Below are 23,802 nucleotides of genomic sequence, written 5' to 3'. Positions count from 1 at the left end.
AAAAAATTTAAAAAATTATATAAAATTTTTATTTAAATTACTCAAATATATTACTCAATTTTTAAAAAAAATTATCCAAATATATCTCTCAAATATATCCCTAAAAATTGAAATTTTAAGAAACTCCGAAAAAAAATCCCGATAACGATTTATATGAAAAATCTAGAAAAGTTTAATATGGGGCAATAACGTTGGACGGTCGGTGAACGGTGAATCGACAACTGGTCAATAGTCCACTTCATTGCATTAAAACCAAACACGTGGCATTTTTACTTCAATTGGATGAACGTCTCAACTGTTCTTTGTGTTCTTTTTTCTTTAACGTTAATTTTGTTTTTGAGGTATACTTATATATATATTAAAATATAAATTTAAATAAACTAAGTATTTTTTTTATCTTAATAACTGATCGATAATTTAATCTTTATTCTAAATATAAAATAATTTTAAAATTTATAATCAGCGTTTACTTATTTAATATGTCTACAAAATTATTAAACTCGTTCTGATAGATATATTCCGAAAATAAATTATAAATTAAGGGGGTTATATAAATTGTGGATAATAAGGATATGAGTAGGAGATACTTAAAAATCCTTTGCAGCCTTCTCATTGGGTGATCATTTGAAGCCTTAAATCCCCACCACAATTCCCTTACCCCCTCTTTGCCATCCATTTCCTTTGATTCTTCTTTTCTTCACCACATATAAAATCTTCACTTCCATTTTCATACATTTTGCAACTCAAAATCAATCCCCATTGACAAACAATGGCTTCCATGCTTAGCTCTGGAACTGTTCTTAGGCCAACCCCATTTCTTGGCCAAACCAAAAATTCTAACCCTCTTAGAGATGTTGTCTCTTTGGGCACTCCCAAATATGCAATGGTTAGTTCTTTAGGTTTCCCTTTCTTTTACAATTTTTTTCTTGGGTGAGTAATTTTAACCTATGTTTCTCGATTTAGGTGTGATTTTCTAAATTTTTTCATATATTTGGACGTTTTCTTTTCATATTCATGTGTTATTTATGAAAAATAAAGAGTCGAGCTTGTTTATTGGTTTTTGTTTGCTCTGATTTTGGGGGTGTGATATGTGTAGGGAAATGAACTATGGTATGGGCCAGACAGAGTGAAGTACTTGGGACCATTTTCAGCTCAGACTCCATCTTACTTGACTGGAGAATTCCCTGGAGACTATGGTTGGGACACTGCTGGTTTGTCAGCCGACCCTGAGGCCTTTGCCAGGAATAGGGCTCTTGAGGTAACCCTCCCACGTAATATAAATATTACAATATTATATCAAGGTTAAAAATATCATTTGATTTTAAAAGTTTTTTTTCCAAGCCCAAAATTTAGAGATTATAGTTTTCACTCAACTATATTAGTAGTCACCCAATTATGATTTTTTGATTACCTAATTATAAAAAAGTTACAAAATGATCACTCAATCCATTCATTTTTAAGTTAGCCAACTAGTAAGTAAAAAAGATAAAATTGAATAGTTAAAGGGACTATTTTATAACTTCTCATAGTTTTTCATTTTCCTTAAAAGCTATACCTTGATAAATATTTACTTCATTGTTACCAAAACAAAACATTCAGGTCATCCATGGAAGATGGGCAATGTTGGGAGCACTAGGCTGCATCACACCAGAAGTACTTGAGAAATGGCTTAGGGTTGATTTCAAGGAACCAGTATGGTTCAAGGCAGGAGCTCAAATTTTCTCAGAAGGTGGCTTGGATTACTTAGGCAACCCTAACCTAGTCCATGCTCAAAGCATCCTCGCCGTTCTCGGATTCCAAGTCGTCCTAATGGGACTCGTCGAAGGATTCCGCATCAATGGCCTCCCTGGTGTTGGTGAAGGCAATGATCTTTACCCTGGTGGCCAGTACTTTGACCCTCTTGGCCTTGCTGAAGACCCCGTTACATTTGCTGAACTTAAGGTTAAAGAAATCAAGAATGGTAGGCTAGCCATGTTTTCAATGTTTGGTTTCTTTGTTCAAGCCATTGTTACCGGTAAAGGTCCCTTGGAGAACCTATTGGACCACCTTGATAACCCTGTTGCAAACAATGCTTGGGTCTATGCTACTAAGTTTGTGCCTGGGTCTTAAATGAAAATAGCCAAAAGGTCAAAACTTGTATAATTTGCTTTGTGTGGATTAGAAATTGAGATATGTGTATTTATGTGATTGTAGGTTTTGAACAACTTTGACAAATCAAATTATGTGCCATTAAGAATTGAATTTAACTCTTCATTGATAGATAAGTATTCGTGTTAGACACTAAATAGAGATAAAGATATGACACATCAACAATCTTCTAAATACAACCAAAATGTTTAAAAAAAAAATCTAAACATACTATTGTTGGACAGATAATTGAATTCGAAATCCAAATAACTTAGCTTGAAATGGTATGTATGATCCTGGAAAGGTCAATGAAAAAAAGGGTAAATATGCATTTCGGTATTTAAATTTAGCTTCAAGATTTAAATTGATATCTAAATTTTGTGTGTATAATTTAGGTACTCGAAATTGATTTTAAAGTTCAATTTAGTATATAAAATTTATTCTGATTTAATTGGGCACCTGAACTTGGTTTCTTAATTCAAATTTGTACTTGAACTTGACTTTTTGGTCTAAATTAGAACTTCTAATAAATGACTTATTTGAACAAATTTGGACTATGAAGCCAACTTCATGTACTAATTTAAAGCAAAAAAGTCAAGTTTAGGCAACTAATTGGATCAAAAAAGGTTTAGGTACCAAATTGAACATTGAGGCCAAATTTAGGTACCTAACTGGATAAAAAAAAAAACCCTTAGGTACCAATTTGGACCTTGAAACCAAATATAGGTACCAAAATTTATATTTACCCATAAAAATAAACATACTAAGATTTTACACATACCTGAATCTGTCTCATCCCAATCCAAGTTAGCTCTAGAGAACAATTTTTACCTAAGAACAACAATGCCAAATCCTAATCATAATAAAATGCCAAAATGATTCTCTTTGATATATAATATGTATTTTTACTATTTTCTCAATTCAAAAATGGAACATGTAGTGCTAAGAGATTGCATTCATGTCATGATTATATTAAATTTTGATATTAACCTTGACACAAAAAATATATATTTTTGACATATTCATGTATTAATATAGAGTCTACGACACTTGTATCGAGTGGTTGACAAAGAAGAGAGAGATGGGACAAACTAAAATTGCACTGTTCCATAACAAAATAAGTTAAGGAAAGGCATATAAACATTTCTGATTTCATCTGAATTACAAAGAAATCACAAAAGTTTGATCTTACATCACTAACAAACACAGAATTATACACAAAAAAGAAAACTATGCCAAAACTATTCAAAGCAAAATAGCAGTCTCAACAAAATCCCTATTTGTCTTATGCACATTATAATATATCTGTTGCCATAAATGTAAAGAAATTGTACCTGAGAATGGAAAGGGGCGGTTCTTTTTGGCAGCAGTTCAGTATTGCTTTCAAACCAGGAGTTCTATCACGCTCTTGAACCTAACTTCCCCCACCATTTTCTTCGAGCTTTGTCTGATTCGGGGTGGCCACGCTTATGTAGTCTTGCCTTGGCTTCCTTTAATCTCAGCTTGTAATCTTTCTTCCATGTCTCGAACCGGAGTCTTAATGTCCGAAGTTCATCATCAGGATTCATATTAGAAGCTTGCTGTGGCACTCTGAGGTCCATTAAAGATTTTGCATCGGCATCGAAATTTTGTTTCCGCTGCTCAAATTCCTTTAACAGATTGCCCAGTGCATTCAAAGAACCGTTCTCTCTCCCCCCAACAACATCAGGCATAGCACCAGAAAATAAGACAGGTGTGTTCCCACCGGTTGTTCGAGATCCCATGGACACGTTATCTTCAGAATCATAGCATCGAGGCGATAACACATCAGCTCTTCCTAGCTGACCTGCACCATTGTCAGCAGCAAGACTCTTTCGGGCTGCAGTAAGACTTGTCTGCAATAAATGCATTGACATCTAAGTTACTACTATAATAAATTTTGTCTATAACATTACATGGAAAGTAGTAGTCAGTTTACATGATTAACTACAATCATTAGGATCATAATAATGTTGCAATTACTTAGATGATTATCAAGAACTTCGGTAAAAAGTACCATGGAGGCCCTTGTTCTAGGAGTCAAATTGCATTTTGTCATCTCTACTTAAGAAATGGGCAAATTAGTCCCTATATGTTAGATCAAAGAGCAAATTGGTCCTTTCTATTAAAAATTTCATCCATTTGTAATATTAAAAACTGGCGTAGTTGACGGAATAACCTGACACTGACACATGGCATGTCATGTGTACCTCATGCTAACATACAATGACCAATTTTCAACAGTAGCAATGGATTAAATTTTTAAAGGAAAAGACCAGTTTGCTTTTTAATTTAGCTTACATGGACTAATTTGCCCATTTTTTTAGTATAGGGTGCAAAACGCAATCCAACTCGTAGTACTCCATGATACTTTTATCCAAGAACTTTTGTGTCGGTCAACAACTATCGCCTTAGTACAAACAGGTTTTGATTTTAATATATAAAAACAGAAAAACTTACTTGCAGTGATACCATTTGCTTTTGCCACATCTCTTCCATTGATTTCATCTTTGCCTCATAGTCCAACCACCTTGCCTCGGACTTCTGTAATTGTTCCCGTAACGTGGCATTTTCATGTTCTTTTTGCCCCAAATTCGTTTCTGCCTTGAGAACCCTTCTTTGGAGCTCTGCCATTACAGAAGGTAGAACTTGAATCTGTTGTTCATGGAGCATGTCCTGGTCAGCCAATAAAACAGGTCATACTAGGAAAAAAAAACATGCTTGGATGCAAGCAATAAATAAAAATAAATGGTCAGTATATCTTTAAAGAATACCTTTGCTTCAAAAATCTTCCTACCCATCTTTCGTCTAGATTTTACACTTCCACGGTTTGACTGTTTCAAATTATGCATGTTGTTGAAATGTCTCCGGGCCAACCACCCACGGATTACTGCAATGGAAAGAAAAAAAAAGTGGTTATGATAAGAAAACCGTACAGTGGAAAGTGACAAATTTAGTTACCAAGTATATTTACCAGATTGTAAATATACGACTGCCGTCAACTGCTCATCAAGTAATTGAGAAGCAAATGCTGAGCATCTAATTGACTCAGCAGCATACTTCCTTCGTATATTTTCACCACAGACAACTGCATTGGAAAGAAAATGTCCGTCAATTGATAAGCAAATAATATTAAAATGTGAACTGGCAAAATATAGGTGCTCGTAATGTAAAATGGAAATAAGTTGCTTGGAAGAAATTACATGATTGAATACTTTTTGCTCCTTTGTTGAGCTCATGGAAAAGACAACGAGCTCGGTGACCACGGAAGTATTTCTGAACCTCAATTACTCCTCTCAACACCTGTTTTCTCCTATCCTCCAATGCACTAATCTGCAAACCATAAACAGAATGAAATAAGTTTGAACTTTGAAGCTCTGTTTTCCAGAAGTATGTTAACTTGAAGGTCCAACTCCGAGAAACATATAAACAGGACAAGAGTAAAGAACTTACCTGTCCAGTTCGAAGAAACAGTTTGGTATAGCCAATTTGATACATTTGAGGAAGGACATTAAATTGTTTTAGAAGTGCAACTGAAATACTCAATGGATCCTGAGATACAATGGGATCTGACAGTAGGAATCCGTACCTGAGAAATGCACAAATATAAGATAACTATGCTGAAAATAATATTAAGAAAAAAAGAAACTAAAAACATTAAAACTAGCCATAAACTAAAAATGGTTTTATCCCTTACCTTTCTGTAAACGCCTGATGTGTCATTCTAGTAGGATATCCAGACCTCGAGATTCTAATAACCTCAAAAATTCCATAACATCTAAGCTGCTGCAAGACAAGATATTCTTCATATGTACCAGGGAGTTGCTTGGAGTTTGGTTTTATGCAGCAAATAAAATGAGATCTTGTACTCTCCAACTGATGCATTAATTTGAAGAGCTGGCCCTGCAAGTATGGAAGAAAACGCATTTACAAAGCATGCCAGCATGTGGTAAACACAAATATTTCCAAAGACAGTTTTAGATATCCCTCATTGCCAAAGGAATGTAAAGGTTTTCAAAGGCAAATTCAAATATTAGTTTATAATCACAGATACATTTGGATCACAAGAAAGCAAATTTACCTTGAATTGCAAAGCAACACTTTGCATTGGTGTGTCCAATGAAGTTACTGGTTGCAGAGGTTGATTAAACATTTTTTTGGCAAACAATTGTGGCAACTGACCGTCACAGGATGATAGAAGTTGGACTACCTCAGAGCTCAGTGGATTACGGTTCTTATCCAAAAAGCCATTTGTATCATAGAGTACCTGGCAGAATTCATATAAAATCAATAATCATGTATGCATACCATTTTATTAGTATGGAATGCCATTTAATTAACTTGCAAACAAATCAAATATATATTATATATTACAAGGTATAAGATTCAATGCTAAGTTGGACGATCGATTTAAATGCCATGTGGATAATTTCTTTTAATTAAATTAGAATGTATTTAAATTTTAGATACAATAAATCACTTACATATATAGTGTAAATATTTTATATATAAAAATATAATTTAATTAAATGTATTTTTTAATTTAAATACAATAAACCCATTACAATAAACTCATTCATCTATATAAAGATTACTTTACACCAATATTAATTAAAGGCACATGGATTGTTTTATAACAATAATTAATATTATCATCTACACACTAAATTATTTTGTTACGGGAAAGTGCAATTTTAGTTTTTCCCATCTCTCTCTTCTTTGTCAACAAGTGAGGGAGAATGTCATGAGCTGCACAAACGAGCCCAAAACTAATGTGCACGTTTTTAGACTCTTCATGTTCCCTTGGGGTCATTCAGCCCAACAAGACTGGCCCATTTCTTGGAAGAGACCCAATACCTATCTACTTAGATCCATGTTAAAACGTAAACACTACAATAACTTATATTTTTACCAAAATAATTATTGTAAATCCTAAAAGATAAAGATGTATAAAATTTAAATCCCTTAGAACTATCATCTTATAGATAAGCACTAATCTCAATCATTGATATAATTCGATCTGTATTGATATAATTTCCCTTAAAACTTAACCATAAAGTCTCCCCTTCATTTGTAATCACTTCATTCTTGAACTAGAGAATATTTTTGAAAGCATTTATTCATACACTTGGTGTGCTATTGCTTTCTTGTGACTTTTCTGTTCGATTCTAAGGGTCTGTTTGATAGGGGGAAAACCATTTCCGAAATTGGTTTTCCCCATTTTCCGGTGTTTGATTGGAGGAAAATGATTTTCTATTGTAAAATATTTTACAAAACACGGGAAAAGGAGTTCTTGTTTGAGGAAAATGTCTTACCGTTTTGAATTCGGTAAGACATTTTCCGGAAAATGACCCATTCTTCTCCCCTTTCCCCTTCTCCTTCCCTTTCCCCTTCTCCTTCCCTTTCCCGTTTCGAAGCCTACAATCGCCTCCAAGCCATGGCGATGGCCTTCGGAGAGAAGTTGCCGATTCTCGAAAAGTGTAGCCCTCGGCGATCAATCGATGGAAAAAGCTCTCCTTGAAGCTTTGTTTGGATTCCATTTGCTTTTGCCCAAAATCCATTCGATCGTCGTTCGCCCCGCTATGGGAGAAGCTTTAGAGGATCCTGCTCGTAATGCCCGAGGCATCGCAGCCTCAGTCTCTTAAGCCCAAGATGGTATCCATCCCCGTCCACTTCGTCGGTTCGGAGCGGGGCAGATCCGACTCGGCAATCAAGATCCAAAAGGGAGCAAGTGAATGACATCGAGCGTAGTGTTTCCAAGACAGAGACTGTGGAATTGATTCGGAATGACCCAAAGCAGAGATTGAAAGTGAACGAGAATCTGATGAGCTTGCTTTTCAAATTGACCCAAAGCAGAGATTGAAAATAATGCGGAAGTAATTGACCAAAATCAAGGTATTATCGATTCTTCAGATAAAAGCAATCAAATTTTAGAGTGGGAAGCAACAGAGGATGCTGAATGTGTGGCTAATTTGAGTGAATCGGAAGGAAGTTTTACTGTTGCAGTCGGAGGGAATGAGGAGAAGATATTGGAAAGCAGTGGGAATGAGAGTCAAAGCAATTGGTTAGGAGATGAAGAAGGTGAAAATAGAAGAGGGCAGTCTGATAATTGCTCTCTTTTGTTCTCTGATAATAGAAGAGGGCAGTCTGAAAATAGAAGTGGGAATGAGAGTCAAAGCAATTGGTTAGGAGTCAAAGCAATTGCTCTCTTTTGTTCCAAAAAATCAAGAACGAATCATTGTATACACACCCTAGAATATCATGTCTTATATCCAACATCATCTTTTGGCATCACATATCCCATGTCTTGAATCCAAAATCATATCTTCAACCTCAAGTAAATTGGGCTTATTGGGATCCATCTAGAGTTTATAATTTCCCTTATTACTTTTATAAGTAATATATTTTAAGAAATAATATTTAACTTTTATAATTTCCCTTATATTAATATATTAAAAAATAACTTTTCCGGAAAATATTTTGGAAATCATCAAACAATGAGAAAATATTTTACACTGATTCAATCAAACACCAGAAAATATTTTCCAAGAAGTCATTTTACAGAAATGTAAAACATTTTCCAGAAATCATTTTACGGAAAACATTTTACTGCCAATCAAACAGACCCTAAGTCTATTTGTCTTTACAAGTTGCTTCCGCTTTATTTTGGTGCCTTATAGAAATTCCTTTGTGAATTCTCATTTTCAAGAGTCAGGTTGATTTAGGTGGATTTGAAATAAAGAAATAACCTAAAGTTGCGTGGTTTACCAGACTTTAAGTTCTACCAAAAGAAACTAGTTCTTGAATATTATCCATTTTCTTGATTAATTTCCATTGAAATTGAATGAAAGGACAAATCCTAAAAAGAATTTCAAACTGTCCTCTAAAGACCTATAACTGACCTCGCCCGCAAAATGTAGAACACCAAAGGCCCTGCCTCTGTCTCCTTTGAAGTATGAATTAGAATTCAAGTGTTGCTTCAACTTATTAGCAAGGGTGAAATCAGTTGAGTTGGGTGCATTTGATTCCTCGTCCAGCAAGGAAAGTATCCCTAAGGGTTTCTGCAAAATAAACACCAAAAATGAAGAAAGACAGATTATAAAGGCACGTTTTTATTTGAAATGCAACAAGATGTGATAAGGAAATAAAATCTTCAGCCAACATTAGCACCCAAGCTAAGACAACGTACTTTAGTAAGACCAAGTTCAAGTTCTATCTAAAAAGAAAAACTATAGAATACACAAGAAACACATGATACATAAGATACAGAACAGAGTTCAACAATCCCTTAAAATAGTCCTAGAAACTTCAAATGAACCTTGCTAACAAAGAAACTATTGAACCTTCAAATTACCTTCTCAAATAAGTCCAAGCACTCTTGGTTGTCTTCAAAAACAACTTTAGTCCAATCAATCCCTTCCAAATCATACTCCTGAAAAATGAGAAAAAAAAATAACAGGAAGTTGGCCAAAATAATAATCTCAGATAAGGAAGTGAAATCAAATCCAGATACAAGAATAGACAACTGAGAACTAGATTATAAAGAACTTTTGGCTTGAAAATTAATATGTTCAGTAAGATGAAGGCAGAGAACCAAAATCCCAACTTAAGAGTATAGAGGTACCATTCTTATACAAAAGTCAAAATACTGTGGCAATTAAAAGATTTGAGTTGCTTACCTCTTGCTCAAGCTTAAAGAGGTGTCGGTTAAAGTGTTGTTGCAACCTCTCATTTGCATAATTTATACAAAACTGTTCAAAGCTATTCTTCTGAAAATCAGATGACGACATTATTAGTTGGACAAACTGAAATTCACAATGATAATCCCCAAACAGCTGCTTCGAAACTATTTACCTTCAATGACTCAAACCCATAAATATCAATGATGCTTATGGACCTGCCAATGTGTTTTTTGCCAGCTTCAAGTGAATTGTTGATTTGTTCCACAAGCCAGTCAAACAAGCTTGCATAGATGAATTTTGCCAATGCATCTCTAGTGTCGATTGCCTATATTACAATTTAGTTAATGTATTATCATGTTGTCAATGTATGCATCACAGCAAATATAGAATGCAACTTATGAAGGATTGAGAAATAATAATTTCGTTAACAAATACTAGACAAACCTGTTGCAAAGTCAATTTTTTAGCAATAATATCCTTCCCAACTTGGATTCTATGAGTAGATATAGCTTGCATCAGTTCATGTGGTGCACAACCGATCAGCGTGGCAACACTGGTTAAAGCTGCAACAAGGAATAAAAAAGACCTCACATAAATAAGCATCTTATGAACACAATATATTAACAAACATGAAACAAAAGACTCATTAAAAATTTAATTTTAAACAGATCCAACTACCAATTATATTAGCAGGCATATAACTACTGATGATGAAAATCACATATAATGAGGTCTTTACTGCACATATACCTTCGTCAGCTAATGCCTCCACATGATTTTCTTTGTCAATTACTTGAAATGATATATTTCCTAACCATAACACTGCAGCAAGCATTGCAAATACTTGCTCTTGCTCTTCTTTGCAAATCTGAACAATATCAAAGGCTTCCTGCAGAAGTGGCGAAACTATTGCTTAAAAGCCAATGAGACAGAAATTAAAGGGTAAATAAATGCCTACACTATTGATGGCAACATTAAAATCGGATCTTCCGAATTACCTTTAGCTTTTGGAATTTCTGACAATCATCAACACCATTAATTACCAAGCAGTCACTCTGGACAAGATAGTTGTACTCATTAGCCATTTTAAGATTCAATCTCTCTGCAAAGACATGATTCCAAGGATCATAAATATACATCACAGATTCAATCTAGTGAACAAAAGACCAAGTATCAGGAATGCTTTGGCAACCCGAATATTTAAATGATACAAATCATATGATACAATATCTTAAAAAGTAAGTTTCACAACTTGAAAGAAATAACATGTCCAAGCATAATTCCACGTAGATAATACAGACTTCAACTTTTCTAAACTAGCATGGATTGCAAAACACTGCAAAATGAAATTGTACCTCTTAGAGCTGGTGGAGCGCCAGCACAAAGTTGATAAAAGATATGGTAAGACCTTTCACCAGCAGCCAGTTGAACTACCCTTGACTGCTCAAAGGTGACAAAAAAATCCACATCAGACACAATACATGACAACAAAGATAAAACCTGATATAATGTTGAACCATGGCAAGAACTCACCTTTTCGAGAAGAACTATCCAGGATTGTCATTGGTGAATCAATATTAGCACAAAAACCAAGTCAGCAACCAGGATTAGTCTATACTGTTTTATTACAATAAAGTATAATAGCATTTTATTTTTCAATTTCACCATGCTTACAAGTTTGGATATTGGCACCAGATATCTTCCCCAATGCAGTAAAATGAATATCAATAAGTTTCCCCTGCACCAGAAAGAGTGATAAACACGACATTTTTTTCTGAGGTATAGCAGATGTGAAATGTATAAACCACAGTAGAAATTGGTCATCTAGGGTAAAAATTAGCATTGATTCTTTTAGCCATGAGAATAATTTATACATATTTACCTTCAGTAAAGAACAGTGGGCAAATGAAAGAGGCAAAGAAGAACTTACAAATCTGCTAGAACTGTCATTCCTAGATGTCTTTGCATTCCCAAATGCTTCAAGTATACAATGCGTCTGAAGGATTTTACACTCTTTCCCACCATATCCGCCTCCAAGGGAAGCTAGGTACTGCATTGCAAATTTTGCTGTCTCAGTTTTCCCAGCCCCAGTTTCCCCACTGCAAGATAAATTTAGATTATGAAATTCTACAGTTCATAAAACAAACAATTTGCTTAAAGATCCACAACTTATATTTTATCATATATAACTACAAGTATTAAAAATCCAGCTAACCTTATGATTATAGACTGATTTAATCCATCTGCAAAATTTAAATTACAGACAATAAATAATCAGAAACAATTTACTACAATCACTTTATGCTAACTTTAGAAAGAAAAAAGGAAAGAATTGTTTCATTCACCATTCATCATCTCATTATAAGCATTGTCTGCTATAGCAAAAACATGAGGGCTATCTGTAGCTTTCTCTCTATAACTTGTGACAAAATCCTTCCCATAAATTTGGACATCTTTGAATGGATTGACGGCAATTAAAACCGGACCTGCTTTACTCTACACAAAGAAAATACATATAAAAATGAAGCTCAGAAGCAGAGATAATCCTCAAAAACAAGTACATGAGCAAGGATTTTATCCTACTTACATATATCATATCATGAGAATATCTGCGCTTAAGATTGTGAAGAACTGATGGCTCATTCAAATAACTGAGCTGTATGAGATCATTCACACCCTCCAGAATTCCTGGGTTTGCTGGTAAGAGCTGGCTGGTAGAGACTTTGATGACCTACAAGAGCCATAAAATATAAATTAAACACCAACCTGCCAAAAGGTATACTCTAGTCATTATACAATTGCAAAAATCATGACACATTTGAACTTACATTTCCATTGGAGAGAGAAACAATTGATTCCTCTCCAGACGTAGATTGTATAGTTCCAGATCCCCACATCCCATTGGCTAGCCGACACCAAACATGAAGTTTCTGTAACCAAATCCTCTCACAATGAATAGATTTTCTTTAATCAAATAATTGACCTAAAATAGTAATAACTTTTTATAGAAGATAAACAAATGCCAAGTGGATGCTCCGATTTCATGATGTTCCAATAAAAGAACACAATTCACAGTCATCTTGCAATCCAGATACTTGCTGAGTTATAAACCCTAGCACCGTATAACAAATCAACAACACTACCAACTCTAGATTTTAACATTTCCAAGTTCATTATAATGAATCGTAAGTTTATAATGAAAAAGTTGGATTCCATTTAGTTATTGCCCTCAATTCCAAGCATAACACCCCCAACTCATTTCATCAAAATTCATAAGTATTCCTAGTTAAAAGATTCATTAAAGCAACATTACATTTGACACACACATTACTAACAGCAAGAAAACCCTTTTTTTTTTTTTAAAAAAATCACAGCTAAACACCCTAAACTTTTCTGCAAATTCCCATTTCATAAAAATTCTATATTTCCTCCTGTGCCTACTAAATTTACTACTTAGCATTAAATCAAAAAGGCAAAGAAAACAAAACCTTTTGCAGATTTATCAAATATCACCCTAAGATTAATCTAGAGATAATAAAAACTCTTCTTAAGCTCACTAATCAAAAGCTTCATTGGGTTAGGCAGTAACACATTAGCAGCAACAACAATATATATATATATATATATATATATATATATTAAAATTAAATATCAAACCAAGTTAAACATATCAAAATTGGGGAAAAAACCGTAATTGCCACTTAATACTTACTTTGTTAATAAAATACCCAATATTAGCATTCCCTTTCCCTCCTTTAACCTCAATTTGCCCTTCCAAATACTCCCCTTTCTTCTCTTCCACGGCATCCAAATTATACGGTGAATCCACTTTCACATCTTTCCTCATTTTTTTACTCCCAAAACTAACTATCTTCACTCCCAGCTCCTTTTCGTTCCTCTTAACTTCCTCTTTTCCTTTCACTTCACTTAAAACGGCACCATCTACACCATTAGCATCGATTTTGAAGTTCGTCGGAAGGGACCGGCGAGCCGACGGGAGTCTGGCTTTGGAAGTCGGTCGGACCGGTAAAGCCGGCGGTAAATCTTTAGGTTTATCGACTTCGCCTTGTCGCCGGAGAGATTCCAACATTTCTTCTAGCGAACTTTTCGCCGGAGCCATCGGCGAAACCGATAACATCATTTTTTAGAAACAAAAACCCTAAAATCCACCGGAAAAAAAAGTGAATTCTTCTTTTAGAAACTCAATTTAGTTTCTTTATTAAACTCGCATTGAAAAAAAGAAAGACTAAAAAAAGAGATCAAAACAGTATAAATTATGAAGTAAAAGAAACAAAACAGAGAACTGAAACGTTTCGAATTTTGTTCAAAAACTGCGGTGGAACTATCATCTGCTAAAATCCCAGAAAGATATAGAAAAATCAAAGATTGAAACTCATAGAAATTCAAAAAAAAAAAAAGGTTCTTACAAAAGATTAAGGTTGTTAGAAGCAAACATTTAAACACACACACACACACAAACTGTTGAAGTTGTTTTGGAGTAAACAATGAGCTTCTTCTTCTTTTCTGCTTTGCTATGGCCTATGGGTTTAATGTCAGAAATTTAAAAATATATACATAATTAAATAAAAAATATTTTTTTGAAATAAAATAAATAGAAAGTTTGGATCTGAGCAAAGAGGGGGCTTTTTAGGGAAATATATTTAAGATTTGTTAGATTGATTAATATTATAAAATCTGAAACGAAAGGAAAAAAGAAGGGGTTTTTGGATTAGATCGGGGATTTGTATAAAATTACCGTTATAAGTACTGTTTTTTGAATTTTTATTGAATTACTTTTATACCCTTTTAGTTGTATGATTTTTTTTTTAAAATTTAAAATTTAAAACAAATACATGTTACAAAAACTAGCTCAATTCCCCCTTATGCCAGCTTGATTAGTCTGTTAATCTCTTGATTGTATTTTCTAGAAATATGCGAAACATGCCAATAATTAAATAAAAAATTCTCCTTATCAAAGCTGAGTAATAACCTCCCGTTAGTCCCTTTTGAATAATCTTGGCTGTCTCAATACTGTTAGTCCGAATAATCACATGACCAAAATCTTAAACCCTTAAAATGCCTCAACCATCCAAGATTTCCCAGAGTTTAGCCTCTGACATTGAGTAGCTCTCCAAAAATCTATTAAAGCTAAAAATTCACTCCCCATTAAGGTTTCGCATAATTTTCCTGCAGCAATAGAATCACTCTCATGTATTACAGAGCCATCAGTATACAAACACGCCCAGTTCCCAACCAAATGTGTGCAATGAGTCAGAATCTGAGTTGAATAATTTACGTTTTGCTCATTTCTTTTTAAAAATTTACAAAATAATCACTGAATTATTTGACATTTTTCATTTAAGTTTCTAAACTATTTAAAAGTTATTTAAGTCAATGAACGGTTACTCTTTTTAAAAAAATCAAATTAACAAATTTTAAGAATGGATCAATGAATGTATTTTAAATCTAAGTGGATTTGACAATTAATATCGATATAGACCACAACAACAATATATTTGAATATTAATATTAATTTATAATTGAATTAAATTTAAAAATATTTTTATTATTCAAATTGAAATCATGTAAATTCAGCCTACTGGATTGTGCAGACCATTTGACCGGTGACCAAATGTACCATAAAGAAAACAAGATACAAATGGACAGAACAAAAATCATTTTTCACAAAATAATAATCAACATGATATTGTAAATTCAACTATGGTAGTCGGTATTGTTGTAGGACCAATACTATCACACTATCCTTATCGTTTTGGTGTTAAATCGATATTAAATAATTTAAGGGTCGTTTTAGATAGGCGGTTCGTTTACCTATGGTTAGTGTAAAAATAGCAGTGGCGGTGAGATTAGATATAATAATAATACTGTAACATGGGATAAAAAGAAAAATTAAATGCACCGTATTAGAAGTAAACACCTATCCAAATGGACCATAAGTATTGTTCAAATTAAAATTTAAGTATATTTCAGCGGTATATATCAATTAATCAAGCATTTTAATATTTTAAATAATTTTTTATCTCGACTATTTTACTTTTATAAATACATTTAAAATTAAAAACGATATATTTATCAATAAAGTATTAAATACTCTAAATTCAACATTTCTTTTTGTGATATCCAAATCATGGTCCATTATTTGGTTAGCTTAGAATGCAAAACGTTTGCGTCCATGAACAAAAAGGCTTACTCACCTCTTTACTATCCCCCTTAACGGGAAGACCTCGTACAAGCATAAATCATATGTTATATGTTGAGCTAGTTTAACTAGTCTATCACCATTCTAATTATCCTCTCCAGAGATGTGCCAAATGTGTCAATGATCAATCCGCATCAACCACTGATGAATTCTCCTGATCAAATCAGAATTACAACCATTAATACAACTTCCATTTTAATATTACAGTGTGGTAGGTAGATAGGTAAATTTAAATTTAATTACCCATATTTATACTTTAACTTTTTTTTTTAATTTTCAGTAGACCCTTTAATAATATTTCCTTTAAATTATCAAAAATTAATTTAACTTCTAATCCAACCACAACAATTAATTTACTCACTCATTTAAGCATTGATTTACATAAATTAATATGATAGTTAATCCCCAACTTGGATGTTGTTGGATCACAAATTAATGAACCATGTTAATATTTATGCCCTTATGAAGTTTGGTCACATCTATTTTGGGAAGGTAGCAACTAATATTTAATAATTTAATAATTTATTTATTTATTTATAATTTTTTAAAATAGTGATTAATTCTTAAATCAAATAAAATTGAGTAACTAAAAATTTCATAAACATTTTTACCATATCAATTAAAAATATAGATCGACTTAAACTCCAGACGGCAAAATTTTCAAAACCTTACTTTGTCATTTCAACCGAAATTTAATTATTTTTAAAAAAAAAATTCTTACAAATACTAGAAATCCTATTACATCTGTATGCGTGTGGGAACCACAAATTTAGAACACCAATGTGTGTTTAAAATAATATACAATAAATAATTAAACGTATGGTTTGAAACTAATTACTAATAACACATGAAAAAAATAGATTAAAATTGTTTATCATAGTGTTGTCATCAATCTTGAATCAATATCGAGTTAACTTGTAACACCAACTAAAATCTCACCATATGCATATTTTTATTATTATTTTAAATAAAAGACTAAATTACCCTCGAATAATATAACTTATTTTAATTTCAGAAAAGTATTTATTATGTAATTTCTTAACCGAATTAATGATCCGATTGAGAGTGATGCTAATTTAATAAAACACTTAATAAATAGTACTGATTTGATGTAAAGAGGAAACAAATTTTGTGGTTTGAGAATTTCTTTTCTTATTTTGATATTTTTAAGTTTAAATGATGAAAGCTTATTTTATAATTTAAAGTAATTAGGTTGATGACTACAAATTATAGCATGATTAGGTATTTTATAAGTCAAAAGTTTGTTAATGAGGACTTTGGAGGAAGTTCAAATAATTAAAAGTTTGAATCTTATAATGAGAAATTGTATGGATATTCTTTTGACTTTCTATAAAATAATTTATGTCCTGGGTATAACTCATAAATAGTAGGATAATGCGTTTCATCGCACTTGAACCCATATTCTCCTCATTGGCAACAATGTTAATGCTAATTGAGCTAAGACTCAATCGACTACTCAAGTTAATCATTTAGATTAAAATGACGAAAATTGTATTTTTTTTTATGATTATCAATTATAAAATAAGAAAATATATTTTATTTTCTTTTAGATAAATTTGATATCTAGGAAATTAAAACTAGTGCTTTCCTAAAAGATTAATAAATAAAGATAGTGCCAAAACCACCCATTAATATTTCAAAATTCTTTTATTTTACAAGGGCATATAAGTAATTATGCATTCACCTAATTCCAACGGTTAACGTGGCCCACTAATCTTGTCACAAAAGCAAAAACAATTAGGAATGGGAAAAAGTTGTAAAAGAAAATCGAATAATAATATTTTATTTTGTTAGAGTTTAACGATGTACAAAATTTTGCCATTAATTTTTAAAGATTAAGTGTAGCTTTTAATAATATGTTGTTAATTTAAAAAAGTAAATAATTTCACACTGTTTAGGAACAAACTACAAATGGATTATGAGTCTATATAGACCCATATCCCACATCGCTTAAAAAAATAAGAGAAATGAGACTTGAGATCTATATAAAAACTTGTTTTTGTAAAGTTTATTTTCACAAGAGGTGACACCAAATTAAAAAAAAAATAGATATTGGGGGCAGAAAGTGTTTCCAACTGGAAGCGTTTTTCTATCAATACATTGAAAACGCTTATAGCTAGAAATGTTATTTCTACTTAATCTTGTAATTTTTCAAAAAAAAAAAGCCTAATCAAGTAATTTGTAATTTTATTTAAAAAAACGATATTTTTGGGAAATTTACTTGTATATTAAGGTATATTTTATACTTGATCAAGCTAGTGTTATGAGTTAACTGGGTACCAATTTAGTTTGATAATAACAAAATAAATTGTACTATTTTGAGGGTGTTATTGTCATTTTATATATTTTACATAGAAAAATATACCAGTGTATAGAGTTGTCCATGGGTTGGGTTAATGGGAATTCGATTCGATGATCGCCCGCATTAAAATTTTTTATATAAAAATAAATTTAAAATATAATACATTAAAACATTAAAATAAATGTTTCCCAAAAAAATGAGAAAAAAATTAAAAAAAATATATACTTAAATAACACTAAGATAAGTGCAACTTAGTAAGTAAATATCTGTAAAATAGTAGCAAAATTAATAATAAAACAAGAGTAATACAATATCCAAATAATAATAACAAAATAGTAGCAATATAATAGTGAAATTGTAGCAAAGCAATGAAAAAAAACAGTGGCAAAATAGTAGAAAAATAACACCAATTTTTTTTTTTGCAAATTCGGTTTGGACCCATACAAAAAAAACTTACCCAATGCCCGATCCATTTAAAAAACAAGCCTTATTTTTTTTTGTTCAAACCCATTTTTTGAACCTATATTTTTGCCAAAATCTTTCTACTTTTCGGACGGGCCAGGTGACTCATCTCATGAACAAATCTACCAGTATAATAAGATTTGAATTCAGTCCTCTATAGTATTTAAAATTTATACTTTAACCATTGAATCAAAGTCTCATTTATTATTTATATAAATTTTTTATAAACATATTTATTACTATCATAATCAAATTTTATATCTTAATTGTGTTTCATATAAATTTAATATATTTATATAATATTTAAAAGCTTTTTATCATAGGAAGATAATTATTTATGAATGGAAGCACTTGAATGAAATAGGTCACCAGTGTCTCGTCTCGTGACCAATTTTAAGAAAAAGTTTCATAATTTTTGTCCCCCCAAGGATTAAAAAAGCAATTAATCCCGGCGAGATTTTGAACTTTATTGCTTCTTTCTTTCCCTTGATTTATGTTCTAAATGGGACCTATTTTTGCAAACATGTGGACCCATTTGATTTATCTCACTCTAATTATCATTTCATTTTTTTAAAAAAATTAACATTTTTAACATTTCCAATAATGTTTATGACATGAAAATTCCTAGGTGTGAATTCTGTCTAAATTTATTATTATTTAAGTCGGAAAACATTTCGATTGTCAATTCATTATGTTTTCATAATGCTTGATTTTAATTATAGTTATTCGAATCTATATTATTTATATTTATAATTGTAATTAGAAGTGCTCATGGCTGGGCTGGGCCGGGCCGGATCAAAGTATAATATTAATATATTTTATGCTTGGCTAAGCTCAGCTCGACCTGAAATATGGGTTTAAAATTTTACTTAAACCCGTTCATATTTGTAAAAAACTAACCCAAGTCTATTTTAGGCCCGACCATATTATTTTTAAATTTATATTATATTATTTTAATGTTTAATAATTATATATATTTTTATTTATTGAAAGTTTTATATAGTAATCTTAACATTATTTTAATGTTGATATTAGAGTAGTATTATATATTTAGTATAAGTTTTTTTTAATATGTTCTAAATTACATACTATATATAAAAAATATAATATAAAGTATTATAAACTTTAAAACGGGTCAGGCCGGGCTCGGGCCTTGAATGTTCAAGCTCAAGCTCAACTCATATTTTAAACGGACCTAATTTTTTTTTACCCAAACTCATTTTTTGGGCCTAAAATTTTTGTCTATACCTTCTCAAATTTCAGACGAAGCGGGCGTCGAGCCATGAACATTTTATATTTATTTAATTTTATTATTGATGTGAAAAAGGAAAGAATATTTACGAAGATGTCTCATAAATGGAACACATAAGCATGCAATGTAAAGTTGATTATTATTCTAAATTTGTAAAAGTTGTTGGGGATTAAATGTTGTTATTTGCCCTTTTTTGAAGCATCAATTCAATGATTATTGCATGTTGTTTTACTAAAAAAATGTTAATTAATTTTGTGAAATCTAATGTAATTGCAATCATTTCTAAGGTAGAAGAAAAAATAAAGAAAATTAAAATACTGCTTTGATTCATTATAATAAAACATAGAAATGATTGCAATTACAATATAATTTGACAAACTTTTCTTTTCTTTACTTTTCTCAAAATAGTCCCTTCAATCCTATTAATATCCCTTAATTGGACAACTTTTGATGTGGGTTGCAAATAATTAATAAGTCAAATTAATTAATTAATTATTATTATTAATGAGAGAGGGTCAGTCATTACATAGTAATTAGCTTGCAAGGAACCAAATAGTTTTAGAAAAAATAAAGAAAATAATAGAAATAAGAAATTTAAAAATTAAAATAAATATTCAAAATAATAACTAAATAAAGAAAAGATAGATTAAAATAAAGTGGAAGATGAAACGAGTAAACCGATGGATATGATGGATAGAAGGATAAGTGTCTAATTGGACACTTTGAGATATAAATACCAACAAGCTCAGTTAATAACCTTTGACAAATTGAAGGGTGAAGAATGAATTCCCACAACGCCTAGAAGAAAATCGAGAAGAAAACTACTTCTAAAAAGAAACTAAACCTCAGAGTTAAAAACTTTATTAATGAAAACAATTGTGTTATTAATGAACAATGAAGAAGCCTTTATATAGACTAGCTAAGTACATTCAAATAAAACTCTAAAGTATCTGGAACTCTAATTAATCTAAATAAGAATAATTGTAAACTAAACTTTCTTGTTTGACTAAAACATATAAAACTCCTAAACAACTTAAAATACTCAAACAATTTCTAAAATTCAGAATAAATAAATAATAAAACCTAATAAATACAACATTGAGCTCATATATAATAAAAATTTACCCTAAAAATTGAACCCAATATGATTTAAACTTTAATTAAAAGCTTGAAACTTGTAATTTTCGTAATAATCCTGTCCAGAAATTATACTCGCATAGTCTTCACTAATATGGTCATAATTGGAGTTCTCGAACTAGAAATCGAGTTATTCAAAGTGAGTATTAAAGTTAAAAGATAGATCTTCAAACGTTATACAGACATTTAAGCCCATAAATGATTGGATCCTATCCAAAAATTCGTCGCAAGTTGACTAATCTTTTCAATTTGAAAATTGATAGCTTGGTTGAATTTACTTTAATAAATTTCACTCATTTCGTGCATGTATCATTCATTGTTTTTTCGAAAATATTCATCCTCACATATTGTCTTTGATCGAATCTTGGTTTGATTTGCTTGGCCTTTGAGCTTGTTGTTGGGCCTTGAAGAAGTGTAAACCCATCACATCCAGGGGTCTGAAATTGGGCCTTGAGACTCGCATCACTTTTTGCTTACACAAAGAACTCACCTAGTGATTCTTTGATTCAAACATGTTTATTTTGTTATTTTTTGTTATTTATATAAGTTTTATGTTGTACACATGTTAAAATACTTTCTATAGGCTTTAGGAACATTTGCATAGGAGTGTAGGCTTGTTTAAATTGCATTTTCCTGCACTTTTGCTATAGGGTATCAATATCTATTATGAGGTATCGATACTTCTACGCCATTTTCTTCATGACGGTAAGGTATCGATACTTAGTTTTTAGGTTTTTTTTAAGTTCCTACGTACATATAAATGATGTATGATCAAGTCATATTTGTGTGTATACTTAGGGAGTGTCTTAGCTTAAATTTTTAAATTAAATTAAAAATACTTTATATTTTAATAATCTTTATTAAGAATCATTTGACTTTTCAAGAAGATGTGACATTTAAAGGCAAACTTTTGAATTTCTTGAAATTAAGGCCATAATATCACTTGAACACTTTTGTTTTAATTCTTAAATCTTGTTGAAAATATTCAAGGTAATCGAAAGTACTTTTATCTTATTTTGAACCTTTGATGGTCATTTTATAGAGTATAAAGTTTTAAACTATTTTCTTAAGCTCTAATTACCATGTTACCTTAAGTTATGTATAAGGTATTTGTACATATTTTAGGAATAGTATAGTCTTAGGATTTGATTTATGATTAGGATTAGCATATAGACTTAGAATTAGTCTTAGAAATAATCTTTAGGACTAGTTTTAGGACTAAAATTAGGATAAACTTTTAGATTCAATTTGGGAGTAGATCTAGGATTTAACTTAGAATTAAGTTTAGAGACTATAACTAAACTTAGAACTAGGATTAGGATTAGACTTAAGTTTAGGACTTAGGATTCCTGTCATTGGTATCTTGCTATGAATTGACATATCCTTTAGTTGCATTTTTCATGACATATTTTATGCTTTTATTTAAACTTATATTAATATGTCATGATCATCTCCCTCACATTACACTTTTTTTTTTGTATTCATTGTACGCTTGTATTACTATATCACTGATTGGATGCCATTGTCATGTCATATGCTTCACAGAATTTTATGTTCAACATGGTGATAATGTGTGATGCTAAATATGTTTATTGAATAAATTGTTTTTTGTTTAGCTATATGCTTTGTTCATTCAATAAAATATGGTTTCATATTTTTCTCCTACTTACGTTTTTCATGATTAGTATCATTGTGGTTTTGATAAGGTTTGATATCCAAAAGCATGGTACCATTGTGATTTTCATGCCTTATTCTTGTAATAACAATTGATATCTTAAAAAGAGGAGGATGTTTCAAGAATATGCACCTCGTAAGGGGGAGTACTAGAAATAAAAATTGCATATGCTTATATTGAATTACTCTTTGTATGAAATTTTGACATAGGATGACGCCTTGATCACAATACTTGATAACAATCGGGCTATGAATTCCACTGTTGTAAATGATGCTACATATTGCAGAAGTCATATACTCAACACACCAACTTTTGGTTCCTTACCTATTTAAACTCAACTTTTACTTACATCAAAGTATACGAGTCACGCATACATAGTCCGTCATCCACTTAGGATTAAGGTATGCCACACTTTGAACGTCATAAGTGAATAAATCCATAAACAAATTAAAGATCTATTTTTCTTCGGTCTAGTCTGATGTACTATCAGTCTAATCAGTCACATTTATGTCTCTATCTTTTGGGAGTCATCCACTTTGATGCCCAAGACAAAGCATCTCCCCAATTGGGCTTGATAAACGAGATATTAGTTTTTCAAACGGTTTGCTCATTTCCGATTAGACTAAGGATATGTTTAGGTTCATCTACTAATACAAGTTGTCTTTCCGTATTATGATCAGACCATGTAATACCGCTTAGTATTAGTTTAAACATTATACAAAGTATATTAATGTAATCCATGAATTTTTTTTATTAACTAATTTGTTCATAAAAAAATTACAAGTTTACAAATGAATATATTACACTCAGGACACCAGATCCAACAAAAAAAATTCATTCCTAGAGTGACCTAAACCTCATCAATTTTATTTTCACAAACAAGTGTTTCCATCAAGAACAAAATAT

At 31.4% G+C, this 23,802-nt stretch overlaps 2 protein-coding genes across 6 annotated transcripts; one reads left to right on the top strand and one right to left on the bottom strand.

The window, feature by feature from the left end:
* Positions 1 to 717: 717 nt before the first annotated feature.
* On the top strand, positions 718 to 2,241 carry LOC105768320 (chlorophyll a-b binding protein 13, chloroplastic). Its single transcript, XM_012588195.2, has 3 exons — positions 718 to 886; positions 1,097 to 1,258; positions 1,600 to 2,241. The coding sequence occupies exons 1-3, from the start codon at positions 770 to 772 to the stop codon at positions 2,107 to 2,109; spliced, it is 789 nt and encodes a 262-aa protein (XP_012443649.1). The 5' UTR covers positions 718 to 769; the 3' UTR covers positions 2,110 to 2,241.
* Positions 2,230 to 14,416, bottom strand: LOC105768319 (myosin-2). Of its 5 annotated transcripts, none has more exons than XR_008195809.1 (27): positions 14,255 to 14,416; positions 13,540 to 13,986; positions 12,656 to 12,757; positions 12,415 to 12,558; positions 12,173 to 12,323; positions 12,043 to 12,070; positions 11,758 to 11,926; positions 11,502 to 11,565; positions 11,361 to 11,374; positions 11,183 to 11,267; positions 10,826 to 10,929; positions 10,578 to 10,716; positions 10,272 to 10,390; positions 10,000 to 10,152; positions 9,825 to 9,914; positions 9,500 to 9,577; positions 9,048 to 9,206; positions 6,227 to 6,412; positions 5,843 to 6,048; positions 5,599 to 5,734; positions 5,349 to 5,478; positions 5,120 to 5,233; positions 4,920 to 5,035; positions 4,606 to 4,821; positions 3,462 to 4,001; positions 2,909 to 2,980; positions 2,230 to 2,423 (listed from the first exon to the last, which is right to left on the bottom strand). XR_008195809.1 is itself a non-coding variant. In XM_012588194.2 (25 exons), exons 2-25 carry the CDS (start codon positions 13,966 to 13,968, stop codon positions 3,528 to 3,530), a joined length of 3,606 nt encoding a protein of 1,201 aa, XP_012443648.2. In that variant the 5' UTR covers positions 13,969 to 13,986; positions 14,255 to 14,416; the 3' UTR covers positions 3,250 to 3,527. The 5 variants fall into 5 exon arrangements, 2 of the variants coding, with proteins under 2 accessions (XP_012443648.2, XP_052486357.1); XR_008195807.1 differs by having other exon boundaries at positions 2,909 to 2,958; XR_008195808.1 differs by having other exon boundaries at positions 2,230 to 2,980.
* Between the last annotated feature and the right edge of the window lie 9,386 nt (positions 14,417 to 23,802).

Source organism: Gossypium raimondii, chromosome 5 (genome assembly GCF_025698545.1).
Source record: "Gossypium raimondii isolate GPD5lz chromosome 5, ASM2569854v1, whole genome shotgun sequence".
Lineage (NCBI taxonomy): Eukaryota > Viridiplantae > Streptophyta > Magnoliopsida > Malvales > Malvaceae > Gossypium > Gossypium raimondii.
Note: the sequence above shows the minus strand (reverse complement) of the source record. Positions and strands in the feature narration are given on the sequence as shown.

Coding starts and splice junctions, on each gene's coding strand:
- LOC105768320 (XM_012588195.2), top strand. CDS start 770: ATGGCTTCCATGCTTAGCTCTGGAACTGTTCTTAGGCCAACCCCATTT. Junction 887..1,096: donor GCACTCCCAAATATGCAATG/GTTAGTTCTTTA, acceptor TGATATGTGTAG/GGAAATGAACTATGGTATGG. Junction 1,259..1,599: donor CCAGGAATAGGGCTCTTGAG/GTAACCCTCCCA, acceptor CAAAACATTCAG/GTCATCCATGGAAGATGGGC.
- LOC105768319 (XM_012588194.2), bottom strand. CDS start 13,968: ATGATGTTATCGGTTTCGCCGATGGCTCCGGCGAAAAGTTCGCTAGAA. Junction 5,735..5,842: donor CATCAGGCGTTTACAGAAAG/GTAAGGGATAAA, acceptor TGCATTTCTCAG/GTACGGATTCCTACTGTCAG. Junction 5,234..5,348: donor AGCAAAAAGTATTCAATCAT/GTAATTTCTTCC, acceptor TTTCCAATGCAG/TTGTCTGTGGTGAAAATATA.